The sequence below is a fragment of the Corvus cornix genome, chromosome 7 (assembly GCF_000738735.6).
Source record: "Corvus cornix cornix isolate S_Up_H32 chromosome 7, ASM73873v5, whole genome shotgun sequence".
Classification (NCBI taxonomy): Eukaryota; Metazoa; Chordata; class Aves; order Passeriformes; family Corvidae; genus Corvus; species Corvus cornix.
In genome coordinates, this window is record NC_046337.1 from 34,605,176 (window position 1) to 34,619,221 (window position 14,046).

General features: G+C 40.4%; 1 protein-coding gene across 1 annotated transcript; it reads left to right on the plus strand.

Annotated features, from left to right (window-relative positions):
* Positions 1–6,708: 6,708 nt before the first annotated feature.
* DUSP19 (dual specificity phosphatase 19) lies at positions 6,709–13,416 on the plus strand. Its single transcript, XM_010400199.3, has 4 exons — positions 6,709–7,008; positions 7,107–7,153; positions 8,426–8,578; positions 12,238–13,416. Exons 1-4 carry the CDS (start codon positions 6,762–6,764, stop codon positions 12,457–12,459), a joined length of 669 nt encoding a protein of 222 aa, XP_010398501.1. The 5' UTR covers positions 6,709–6,761; the 3' UTR covers positions 12,460–13,416.
* The last annotated feature ends 630 nt before the right edge of the window (positions 13,417–14,046 follow it).

Genomic DNA, 14,046 nt, shown 5'->3' on the forward strand with positions numbered 1-14,046 from the left:
GCGGGACTGCTACTCGTGAAAGTTAAAACCACGCTGGAAAAGTTCACAAAGAACTGTCTCCCGTGGGAAGGACGCCACGGCCCAGCAGAAAAAAAATAAACTCCTTTCCCTAAGCGAACTGAAGAAAGATTTTTAGAAGCGACAAACTGACTAAAGAGCCCGTGTTTTGTGTCTCTGTGCTGTCAGTGGGAAAGAGGGAGGGACTGTGAAGAAAAGGTGTTCTAAAAGTTTATTTTAATTCTCATTACCCTTTTTTTCTATTATTTCTGTTAATAATAAATTTTCTTTATACTGTTTAAGTTTTGAACCTGTTTTGCCTTAGCATGTTTTTCCTGTAATCCTTATCTCAACTCATGAAACCTTCATTTTGTTTTCCCCTCCTCTGCTCAGCTATAGCAGAAGAAAATGACTGAAACATTTCTCGTGAGTACCTGGTGCTTAACCAGCATCAAACCCTGACATACACTATCTATAAAATAACTTTGCTACTGTATTTGTTCTATGATCCTGACTACAAGTTATAATGGTTTCCTTCCTGAACTCTGTGAAACAAAAAAACACCTTGCTATTCTTCCTGGTACAAATGGTAACATTAATATTTTGTTTTGTGGAAGCTACACATTAACAAAAGCTATACATAAGATGCTACAAAAACTCTGAAATAAAATTTGATTTTTACCTTCTTTAATTTTGAGGCTGTGGGCTTGGTGTTCAAAGCAAGAGAAATTTTTGTGGATTTTTTTCTGAAGTAGCTCTCCTGTCTTCAAATGACCACTGAAACAAACCTGTGGAGAAACAGAAAGGTTGTGAGACAGATTAATTGCATTTTTACAGAAGCAGACTGTTAAAAGCTGAGGTACAAAATGGAAATTTGAGTATTCTGACAAAAAAATCCCAACAAATTAAAAGCAGTCATAATAATCATTGAAAAATCGTAACTTTATCTTTTACTTCACCTCTGCCACCTAAAATAGAGAAAGAATACCTTGTTTCAGGTTTCAAAGGACTTGAAAGCACTACAGAAACTCATGTTAATGTCATCTCTCAAAGATGAGCTCAGATTTTCTTATTTCTTTTTGAGAGTCCTGACCCTTACAGGCTTTTTTCAGGATTTACTGCAAGGTTAACTTCTCTTAGGTTGGTTTTTCTGAAGTGAAGGTATATTTAAAAGGAAATAATACACAAGTGGTGGAGAAAAACTGCCTTGGTGACTGATGGTCTGTGCTAACTGCATAGTTAGTCATCACTCCTTTGCAGAGCAGCCAGCCTGAATGGAAGGTATTTCATACATGTGCATTTTTGTTAAAAAGTTCTTGTAGTCTCTTGATATTGTTCCTTTCCCTGATTAACTTTGTGTAACTACTACTGAGCTGTCATACCTGATTTTACACCAAGCTATGTGAACATGTGAACAATTTATATATATGTGTGTGTTTGTGTGTGTATATATATATATGTATCTTCATCTACGTTTGCTAACACATGACTGCAGAGAAGCAAGTTCAAGTCCACCTGAAGAACAGAAACCTGAGCACAAATGGAACTCAGATCCTACTTATGTTACATAGACATGAGTGCTGCCAGATCTTCCTCAAACCAACAGGTCCCTAGGGTTACTCCCTTTGGCTACTAAGTATTTCAGCTTTGCATTCTACCTTATTCCTCAGTGGTCTTCATTAAGAGCAATCCCTGATACACTATAAAAACACACATCTTTAGATCAGTGAATCTGTCTGTTCATTTGTATGGCTTGCCGACAAAGTGTGGTGAGAGCAGAGATGGATGCTCTAGTAACTGTTTGTAGGGCCATGCTTTTGGTTATGGGCATGACTTTGCTTCCAGGGACATTTCCCTGCACCAGTATGAGGAGATATGCCAGTGGAAACACCACTGGATCAGGATAGCTTTATAAAAACCAGCAAACTATGCTGCTTGAAATAAAAAGATTAAACAAAGAGAAGCTGCCTACCCCTCAGCCAGGGATAAAAGGCCGTGTTTGAAGAAGGTCACAGACTTAATATTATTAGGATCAACCACTAGGCCTCTGCTCACAGTTGTTAGCAGTCTGGACTGGGCTTCCATATTGCACCTTGTCAGAGTTAGATTACCCGCTCAGTCTCCCAAACTCCAAAGAGTTGAGGAACTGGCTCTGTTTCTGGGCTTGACTAAGATGCATCCTCTGCTCTTACCTAACACACTGCAGAGATAAAGCTGGTCAAGAATGATGGAGCATGCATTAGCAGCATGGCTTTAATGGATGCTTTGACTTGTATGCCAAAGGAATATAGGAAGAGAGGATATGTAAATGTGTGCTTAGGATATATACTTCCCCTTACAGTGGAAAACCCTCTGCAGCAGTGTATGAGCATAACAATTATGAAGAAAAAAAAGCACAAAAATATGTACAGATGACTCCCACCACCTCTGGCTTCACCTTATTCCCACACAAAAGTAACAGCACTTTGTTTAGCCAATAGGGTCTAGCACTTCCAATGTGTTAGAAACTGGCAGAGCCAAAAATTCAGAACAAACTAACACCTTCCAGCAAAGCTTGGCTCACTCACAACCAGGTCACAGTATGTGTAACTCCAGCACTTTGTGCAGTTAACTTTCTGTACATAGCCTTCAGCATGGTCTGGCTTCCCATTTGGACCAACTACTACAGCAACATATTTAAAATGCTATATACTTAATCTGCCTCTGCCTTTACCCCTTATTCCTGCCATCCTAGGAAAAACCCCCAAAACCCACAATAACCAGCGAACTTACAGTTTCTTAGGCCTTCACAGTTCACCTCAGCAATGGTCTCAGTACACAAAACTGAGAGTCCTTGTGGATGTTTTACTCTTCACTATATCAAGTTCTGGAAGACGTCTTGCTACAAATTCTTTCTTCCTTGTAAAATAACATTTCAAGATTTTGTCTGCACTTCACTAGCTTTTTTAAATCTCACTTTCTAGTCAGGATTCCATTTAGGATAGACTTTCTAGGCGTGTTACTGGATACCGAAACAAAGGAGTTAATATCTGCATCCTCATTCAGGATGTGGGACAAAGGTACACAACCAGGCTGGAAAAGAGGACAAATCACTCTCCGTCAACATTGCTGAGACTCTAGTTTTCTTCCAGAATATTCCTTCCCTACCAGATATTGGCAAGTCTAAAGGATGAAAAACAAACTGATGAGAACAAATAAGTGGTTGTCTCTCAGCCAAAACCTCTCTACATGAAGGAAATGGCATGGAGAACAGACATATGCCACTGAAGGGGAAATGGGAGCATGTCATACTCAGCCATCCTCCAATGTACCATCTTGCCCTGTTGTTCAGGGTGTGAATGATCCTGAGCTTGTGACTCCAAACTGCTTCAGAAAGGGAAAGCCCAGCAGGAGTAGGCATCATGTCTCGACAACTTTGCAAAGATGAAACCAAGACTCTGCTCCAGCTAAGGGCCTCCAGGCTATGTGGGACACAGCATCCTGGAGTGTATAAGCACGTAAGTCATTGCTAGAAGCGCGTATGTGTGTTTTGGCACAAATGGTGGTGACATAGTCCTTCTGCAGGAGGCTACTCCCTCCCAAGTCATCATGGACAGGAGCTGCCTGTCTCGAAGGGATCCATGTACCATGAGTGCTTTGATGAGAGTCTGACATATGCAGTTCAATTTAAGCTTTAAACTATTCTTTGCACTTGTTTCAAGTATGAGATCAACTTTCCTGAATACCATCATCCCCAAATAGCACACTGCACTTCCAAAAATGCTTATTAGAACTTTATACAATATATTTCCTTCTCTCTGTTCTAAATATCTCCTCATGCATTCCACCTTCACACTTGCATTTCTCATCACCACACTACATTCATGATTCACAGTCATCCAGTCACCAACTGGTGCACAGAGTTATTTTCAACTTCTCTGTTATTTTCAACTAAGGAACATAGAGTCTGAAGCAGAGGCATTATTAGAGTTTGGTACTAGCTGACAATAGTTTGATTTTCTCACCCATTTCTCTTACTCCTCAAAGTCATCTGGTAAATGCAGTTTGAAATGTGATGTAATTAGTGTAATTAGGGTTCAGTTCTCCAGTTAAATTACCAACGTCAGAATCAACTGTCAGTTTTCAGTATATTTTACAATCAATTTCAACCCTCTAACCTATGCATTTTTCAGAATGCAAGAGTGCTTTTTCAAAGTCAGCTATCTAGAATATCTGGTTATCACTCTTCTGACAGAAGCCAGCTCTTTTGTATCATTAAGTACAGGCAGTACCTACACCAAAATAATAGTGGAAGGAAATAGATACAGCAGAAAGATGATACACTGCCATATGGGCTTTTTGAATAGGTACAAGCTGCTTTTTGTAATAATTAGTAATTACAGTACACATTTCTTAGTTCATACCCATAGAACAGGTTCTGCTGAGTTTCTTGACAGAAGAACCATAACATTAAAAATTACTTAAAACTACTGCATTTGCATTTATACATAGCTTATTCAAAACCTGAAGATCCAGAAATACCATAAATACATTCAGCCAAGAAAGTAGAGAAAGCATCCAGCTCCTGCCACAGCTTTAGAGAAGTCTTCTACTCTTAGTAAAGCATGCAAGAGGAATATAGGAATTCATCTGTGAACTGAAATCCCAGTTTTAAACTCTAATTCATTATTCTCTTCTGTAATGAACAGTATTAACAATTTGACATCATCATGGAAAGGCCTGCTTTATAAGAAATCGTGTCTATGAATATCCAAGCTACATCTAATGCTTATGACATGGACACACTAAATAATAAGATACTAATTCTGCATATAAATATCTGCAGTGTGTTAGGATTTCAGAGAGAAAAGAGCAGCACAGATTTTATGTCCAGTAGGGACCCCTGGTGTTTAAGGAAGTTTTAACAGGATCAACATCCCTAGCAGAAAAGGAATCCATTACTTTGGAGTCAGCTGCCTTTCTGCATCTGCACCTGTTGCATCTTCCTCTTAAATTAAGGAACAGCACATAGTTGTATTATTAATTGTGAGTGTCTTACAGATCTGTCTTAGTCTTGCAAATGCTTGCACAGCACACCTCATACTCACACAGGCCAGAAGTTGGCTACAAAGCACCTGGTTGCTCGAAGGGCAAGATTCTGGGGCTGGACTGCAAGCAAATTTAGCTAAGGCCTTGCAAATTTCCGGACACAAGGTTCTCTGCATTCTTGCAAGATACCCTAATGTCCTTGTCTTTCACAGAGGCAGCTGTAGTGAGCCAGTATGGCCTGAGAACAGACATGAAATTCTATGTAATTGCTGGCTTGGGCCAGCTTCCTTTCTGATCAACTTCATCAAAATAACTGATAAGGCCTTAAAAAAACCCAAATGAACCAACTAATTCATTATTATTGTTTTAAGTTAACTGCTATGAAGCACAGCCCACTTTCAGAGAAGCCACATATCTACCATGTAGAATGCTACAAAACCTCATACTTAAAGGTGCGTTTGTCACCCTAACCTCTGATCTATCCCAGATCTCTGTACTGTTCCTCTCCCTACACTAAGCATCTTTGATTTTATCTTAGACTCTAGCTTCTGCAGACAGTGTGTGGGGTATTCTGCCCTTTTTTAGATTACCTTGATTTTATGTCTAATTCCTGTTAGAAAATTGCCTCTGTCATTCCCAGAAATAACTAATGCTCTTGCAATTCCTAAGAGCATTCTCTGCGTCTTGAATTGGCAAGGCATTTGTAGACCTCTTCACATGGAGCTAAGTTGCCTTTGGTCTGTACTGCATTCTGGGGAATTATCAGGAGGATCTTTCCAGAGTCATCATATCCCTCCAGCATAAGTTTGAGGAATATTACAAGAGGAGAAGTACTGTAGCAATATGTCCTTATTCTATAAGCCAGCACAGAGGATTGTTAGCAAATTGAAATGTACTTCTGGCAGCATTTAACTTAACAGTATTACCATCTAACTTTGCAGACAAACATTTCACACACTTATGTAGCCTCCCATTATCTGAAGGGACCTACAAGGAAGAAGGATTCTTTATCAAGAACCTCAGTGATAGGATAAGAAACAATAAGCTCAAACTGAAAGAGGAGAAATAGATATCTGGAAGAAATTCTTTACTGTGGGGGTGGTGAGGCACTGGAACAGGTTGCCCAGAGAAGCTGTGGATTCCCCATCTCTGGAAGTGTTGAAAGCCAGGACAGGGCTTGGAACAACCTGGTCTAGTGGAAGGTGTCCAGGCACATGGCAGGGGAGTTGGAACGAGATGATCTTTAAGGTCTCTTCCAACCCAAACCATGCTGTGATTTTATGCCCTGTACCAGCTGTGGAACACTACAAATGGTACACTATGGAGAATACGTGAAAACATGGGCGTTAAGTCATTTGGGAATAAGGGGGAAGCAGCGTCACCTTGCCTCCCTTTTCTTCATTTTGCCTCTTCGGTAAACATAAGAAGCTGATTTTGTTTAGTCTTTGGTCACTAGTCAAATGACTCTGGGGAAAAAATAGACCCAATATATTTAATTCTATTATTTTCCATTTAGCTGCTTACAATGTTTTTCTATGCTTCCCGACAAGCAGGTCCCAATTAGAGTCAGACAGTCGTTGCTGCATGGCCTGTTGCCCAAAACAGCAGGGCACTGGAAACATGGATTTTCGATTTAAAGGCTGCTTTAGTTACGACAGGACGGAACGGGGGGAGCACTGCGCGCCGAGGCACCGCCCCCGGGGGGCGCGTCACCGACGGTCGGCGCGGGTCGGTCGATGCGGAGCGGTGCCGGCAGTCGCGCCATGCACTCCCTCACCCAAGAGATCCGGAGCTTCTCCAGGGCCAACCTGCGGAAGCAGCGCACCCGCGTGACGACGCTCACGGGCCGCAGGATCATCGAGACGTGGCGCGGCGCCTGCTTGCACATGGAGGAGGAGGAGGAGGCGGCGCCCGGCGGCGGCTTCGTGCAGGACCTCAGCGCCGACCTCCAGGTCGGCGTGGTGAAGCCCTGGCTACTGCTGGGTGAGTGAGCCTGGGGGCGGCGTGCAGGGAGAGGGGGTGGTGTGCCGGCCGGGCAGGGGCTCAGCGCAGCGACGGGCACGTTCTTTCTCTCTCCGTAGGGTCACAGGATGCTGCTCACGACCTGGAGACGATGAGAAAGCATAAGGTAACGTTACAGGGACATACAAATGCATCTCGCGTAATGCGTGCAGTGAGTTTCACTTGTAAATTAAAAATTCTAAAATATTCTCTAGCAAATCTGAGTAAAACTGTATTCCACTTGCATTTTCAAAAGGCTGCTCCATTTGCAGGTGGATGGGTTTCTGTTGGCTTCACGAGAAACTGAAGTGTTTTCAGAGAATACCAGAATCTTCCAAGGGACTTTTGGAGATTGTCTAGTGCAAACGCCCTGCCAAGGCAGGGTCACCCAGAGCAGGTGACACAGGAATGTGTCCAGGTGGGTGTAGAATGTCTCCAGACAGGGAGACTCCATGACCTTCCTGGGCACTTGTTCCAGTGCTTGGCCACCCTCAATCTAAAGAAGTTCTTCCTCATGCTGAGGTGAAACTTCTTATGTTTTAGTTGATGGCCAATGCTCCTCGTCCTGTTGCTAGGTACCACTGAAAAGAGTCTTGCTGCCCTGCAAGAATGATGATTGTTTAGAGCTGTTTAATGGAACAGATTTCTATGCTGCTATATGTGTTTCCACTTCAGACACTAAGCAGCACCATTCCCTCTTGCCTTATGGGCATTGATGAAACTAGAAAAACAAAGCAGCTTCTCTAAGTCTGTCCCAAACTTTTGTTTTTCTCTCCTGCAGTAATGGGGTGATAAGGCCTTTGAACAGTGGTGCTTCTGCAGGACAGAGTGTGCACCAGGTTGGCATCTGGTGCCATCTAAATGTCAATTTACTGTAACTTAACCCACAACCTGACTGTAGCCTGGACAGAGCAGAGATGGCAGGAGGCCAGAGGTGGTGTCGCCTGCCAAGAACAGTTTACTCTGTAATCTTTCTGCTTCAGCAAGTGGTTCTGGTAACCAACCAGAAGGAACATTGAGCTGATGGGTTAGAGCAGGCTTGAAATTTGGGGGATTGTTGGGTGGTCTGCTTTCATTCCTATTTTATTTTCCAACCATATGCTGACAACTCCCTTTTCTGCTGAAAATCCACTTTTTAGTCTGCATTTGAGCAATGATCTTTTCATTTCCTCTCAGAAAAACCCTGAGATTTATCACAGTATGTTTTAGCACACTTTGAAACTTTGCTTGGAGAAAAGCATACCACAGACAGCATATGTATGTAAAACTGGACGTTGCATCTTGTGTAAGGTAGAGTCTCTATATGCCTGAAGATTAACTCACCTTTGTTACTACTCATTTAGTTTGCTGTCTTCAGAAAATGCCTTTTTTTTTCTTTTCTTTTTTTTTTTTTACTTAGGTCACTCATGTTCTAAATGTGGCATATGGAGTCCAAAATGCCTTCCTCAATGACTTTATATACAAGACCATTTCCATTCTGGACCTCCCAGAAACTGATATTACCTCCTATTTCCCTGAATGTTTTGAGTTTATTGAGAAAGCCAAGATCCAGGTATGGTCTATCAATAATTACTGTTAGTAGTTATCCTGTTTAGATTATTTATTACACTATTCAAGAACTGAAGCAGCTTCTTTTGCTAAAAGAAAATACGGTACCAAATGAATAGTTTTTCCATTGTCTTTTTAAATTTTAAATAGAAAATCCAAGTAAATTCTAAGCATTCCTAGAGACATGGCACTGCTGTTAATCTTCATTCCCTCCAGCACTGCTTTTTCAGGATGACTGTCTTGAGTTTTAGAGAAATGCTTCTTTAATACAGTTAGACCAGGGGTTGAGTTTAGATAGAAAAATTGCATCCTAAATCCAAGTCAGTATCCCTGACAGAAGGAAATGGAGGAAATTTACATATCCATTGGGGATGTTGTTTTGGATTAGAAACCAGCATGGATTAGAAGCAAGAAACAGGCTTTTACAGATCTGTGTGGTTTATCATCAGCTGTTCACCATCTTTGTGCTTTTCATCATAGAATCATTGAATGGTTTGGGTTGGAAGGCACTTTAAAGATTATCTAGCTCCAACCCCCTGCCATGGGCAGGGACACCTCCCACTAGACCAGGCTGCTCAAAGAAGAGGCTGTGAATCCAAATATATACCAAGAATATCAGAGAATGTGTTAGTAGTTTTGGAGCCAAAAGTGATTTTAACTGCTCACAAAATCCTGAAAGGATGTGACATAGAAAATAGGCTGAAAAACCCTTCTTGGGGTTGCTTGGCAGAGTTATCTGTAACCAGGAACATGCTCAACTCACAGCTGTTAAATTCAGGCTTACTGTTTAATTTACGACAACCGTTGTTTTGGTATCCAAACTATAACTCAACAATCAAACATTATTGCATGTTATTCTACCATATCTGTCAGGTTCATTGTTTATGTAGATTGGGATTAAAGATGATCTTGCCCCAGTTTTCTTTGTGTCACAGTGTTCTTTCCTTCTCTCATTTATAATTTACAAGCTATGTGATAACATATTGTCACTTAATGACCTTTTCAAGGTTTCTAATTACGGTTTCCAGTTCATTTCTAAATGAGAGTGTCCATTCATAACGGCTCAATTTTGCTTTCTGCCTCTGGTGTTTATGTCCCAGTTACTATTTTGTAAGTTAAGGAGTTTTCAGGAAAACTTTTACAGCAATATTAGTAATTTTCTGATGGGAGAGGTGAATGAAAGAGAAGGTAATTGATGGAATAGTTGTTCTCCAGGATCCGTTCAAAAAGCACATGATAGTGGTATACAGAGACAGATCTCTGGGTGGTTTGAATTACTTTATTTGCTTTGTCAAAATAGTGTTAAAAGAGCTTATGATAAATTGTGTCATGAAGTGCTCTTCTGTTTAAGTAATCACAGAGATACTACTGTTTCATCTCCTAAAATGGGGGAGGAAGAGATGTTCACTGGTGAGAGAACATGATATATGAGAAATTATTTCTAGAACGTGGTTAACTCAATGAAGGAAGTATGAGAGCACGTGAATTTGAGGATGCAAGTGAAGCCTGCACTGTTCTGTAAGTCATTGCCAGCTGGGTATTTGTAACAGGATTCACTTTTCTAAGATTGTAATGGCTCAAGTCTCTAGACACCATGGTACGGATTCTGATACTGATCAGAGCTCAACTTTTCTTCTAGGCTCCAAACTGGTAGGCAGGTTTTCCATGACATGTTCAGTGACCCATGTCACGTCATAATACTGAGGGAATATGAATGAGGGATACTTTTTTATATGTTTAATATCTAATAATAAAACTTCTGAAATCTTGTGTTTCCAAAGAGAAAATCTTTGCTTATTCATGAACAACGCTTCTTATTGCTCCCTCTGTCTTTCCTAAGGAAAAAAGCCTCTGTTCCACTGCTAAGTAAAATGGATCCATAAAGACTATATTAGTCTTCAACTTCACCAAAAACGTTATGCTACTTTTAAATTTCTTTCCTTGATGAGGCTTTTTGCCCACTGTGTATAACCACTGTATAAACCTTTTCTGTTGGTGGAAGGTGATTTTGCTTCTCTCTCCATAAAAATTAAAAAAAAAGCCCCAACTTGTTCTTGAATCTTATATGGTTCTTGCAAGTCCATAGACCATTTCTAGGCAGGAAAACTTAGGGTATCAGGATCAGAGCAAGGAGTTCTTGGTAAATAGAGATGAGTTTTCTATTTGCAATCTGTTTCTCACTTTTATTCTGTATTCATAGCTAATACAAAAGTAGTTAAGAATGACATGCCAAATTTGGTTTTGTATGAATTGTAAACAATGGACTTTAGCAAGGAAAGATAAATATTCTCAGTATTACAGTTGGTTTAATATTATGGCCCAGATTAATTCATGTTCAATAATTTTCAGGATTCATGGGTATCACTATATAATTTTTGGCAGTGCAAAACAAAACAGTTATTTAAAAAGACACATCAAACTTAAATGTGAAAGAGGGAAACAAAGTATGAACTGTACAAAGGAAAAGAAAAATTGCTTCCAATGCATATTATTTACCCATGTTATTTTTGTCTCTGGGTAAAATTCCCATTAAGTAACTTGTGCCTGTTAAGGGCAGACAGAAAACAGGCTCTTTATAACTAGAATAGTTCTGTTTAGCCTCAAGTATCTGAGCACATCACGTCACGTTTCAGTATCTTCATTCAGAATATGGAGGTGCTGGGGATTTGGTGGTTTCTTTTTGTGTCAAAGGGGCATTTGGCAGACAGTGTGGACTGAGCCCTTTCCAGATCATAGTCTGACATACAAATATGACAACATCACAAAGCCTGGGCCTTGCAAATATTGCTTAAGATGTGCTAGATTGTCTAGTTGTCTTTGCATTAATTTGGGTGTGTTATTTCATAACAAAACTTGCAGTGCCTAAAAAGAGCCATTCAGGTGTCTCAAAGGTTGTGTGGGAAATGTTTAAGTAGGATAAAAACCATTAATTTTATATATAATTCAGGATAAGCCTGAATTCAACCCCCAGAAGAAGCATTTGTGAGTTTATGGGAGGTTTAGTAGTTTTGGATTCTGCACCCTCATTCCCAGTTAAGGGACCTTAGTTGTACCAGCTATACCAGCTGCTGCAGTTGTACCAGTTGTGTGATGGGAAGGAAGAGATCTGTTGCAAATCACATGGTATCTTTTCTAATTTTTCTGTTCCTGTGCATGATCCCTGTTACCCAGAATCTTCCGTGCAGAGTACACAAGAGACATGCGACTGGAACTACAAGATGTTCTAAAATCTGCCTCTGTGCCTAGCTGTTTGCTGCCTTGCTATGTTTTTAACCTTTAACAAGATCCTGTCAAGTTCCTTTCCATATTGAAAATAAAATCTATTTCAAAATTGCCACCCAGTTAGATCAGATACTTCAGTATCCCAGGTGTCTGTGATTTAGTTTTAAATGAAGGGCCTCAGGAAGAAGGACAGAGGATGTGTTTTACTAATATGGTATGAATTAGGTTTGAAGAATTTGGTAATAATAAAGGGTTTGGGGTAGAAAAGTACTTAATTTCACACTTATGCTTATATCTGTATTTGGACTTATATGTGTAAATATTTGCTTTGAGCTCAGCAAGGAGCTTTCAGTAAGTCTTAAAAGAATTTTATATAAAGTTTCTTACACTTGTTATCTACCTAATGACTATCCCAACTTATATTTCATTTCTTTCTTGGAGGATGGCGTGGTACTGGTTCACTGTAATGCAGGAGTCTCCCGTGCAGCGGCTGTAGTCATTGGTTTTCTAATGAATTCAGAAAGACTGAGCTTTGCCAGAGCCTTTTCCTTGGTGAAAAATGCAAGGCCTGCGGCTTGTCCAAATCCTGGCTTCATGGAGCAGCTTCACAAGTACCAAGAACAGATTATAAAGGCAAACGGAAGCATAAACAATCATGACTGATCCAAAGGGAGAAGTGAAATAATCTGTTTTGACTATACAGGAACATATGTTGGTTATACTTTAATGTGTCATTTTGAAATCCCCTTTCACATGTGCATTTTCAAGTCTTTATGTACCCTCCTTTGACCCTCTTTTTTCCAGCATGTCATCAAAAAGCCAAATGGTGTTGTACTGACTTCAAAGAAGTTTTGCCTAAAACCAGGGCACTAATAAAAAGATAAAGCTCAGTTTTCCTTGAAATATTAGAAAACAATATAATTATGGTTTGCTTACTGAACCATCAGAAAATGCAGGCAGTAGAGAAAGGAAATAAAATAACTGAAATAAATTGCTTTCTTTCCAAATCTGTGCATTCCTAGTTGGTTGTAAAATCTAGATAATAAAATGTTCATATAATGAAGTACCTTGATACTGGATTTTAAAATTATATTGCAACTATAGATGATATAACGGAATTTTGTGGGCTAGCAAGCCATTAATTTTTTTTTGAAATTAAAATGATGGGTCTTTTGAGGATGCTCAAAATGCTTAGGATGCTTTAATACTTTGTGTATTTATACTGTTTTTCATCTAGTAGTGATTTGAAGTGCATTATCGTGATGATTCCAGTCTTGGAACTAGCAGGTTTGGGGTTTTTTTGTAAATCATTTCAGCAGCGATTAAAAAAAATGTTGATCTGTCTCTGCTCATGGTACTGTCTTTTCTTCACATTTGGTCCTCACATGCTGTCCTCTCACTCCATTCCACATGATATGGAAAGAACAGACATCATAGGGTATGTAATTTTGACCCTCCTGAGAGACTCCAGGCTGAAATTACTGTCTTAATATGTCATGTTTTAAAAAAAAAAAAAATCTGTACAAGACTTTAATAGTATTTTGTGGCCTTCATGCCAGCTCTTAATGCTTTGATATATTAATATGCAGCAAAATAAAGAGAACACTGTGTTTGGATAAATTGTGTGATAAAGTGATTTTAAAGGTTTGGTTTCAAGATTGGTGTTCTGTCCTGGTACCAGTAGTTTGAACTGTAGCATATCATTATGTTTGAACCACGACCTCTCTTGTTCTCAATATGAATTGCTCATGCTCAAGAACATGTAGTGCCAGGACAAGGGGGAATGGATTCAAAGAAAGAGAGTAGGTTTAGATTAGATTATTTACAGTGAGGATGGTGAGGCCCTGGCACAGGTTGCCCAGAAGAGCTGTGGCTGCCCCATCCCTGGAAGTGCCCAAGGCCTGATTGGACGGCGCTCAGAGCAACCTGGGAGAGTGGAAGGTGTCCCTGCCCATGGCAGGGGATGGAGCTGGATGAGCTTTAAGATCCTTTCCAAGCCAACCCATTCCATGATTCTATGCTAAACCTTAATGCGGGGTTTAGGCAACCCCGCTGCATCTGATCGCTGGTCGTGGTCATCGTTCCCCCGTGTCCGTGCGGGTACAGCTCACTGCGTTGTCCCGGCGGATGCGGGTGGCTGTGGTGCTGGCAGCCTTGGCAATGACTGACAGCCCTTTCCCTGGGGAGGCAGTGTAGAGAAGCTGCTCTGAGTTCTCAGCCTGTGGAAGCAACCCAGGACAATCCCCTTAA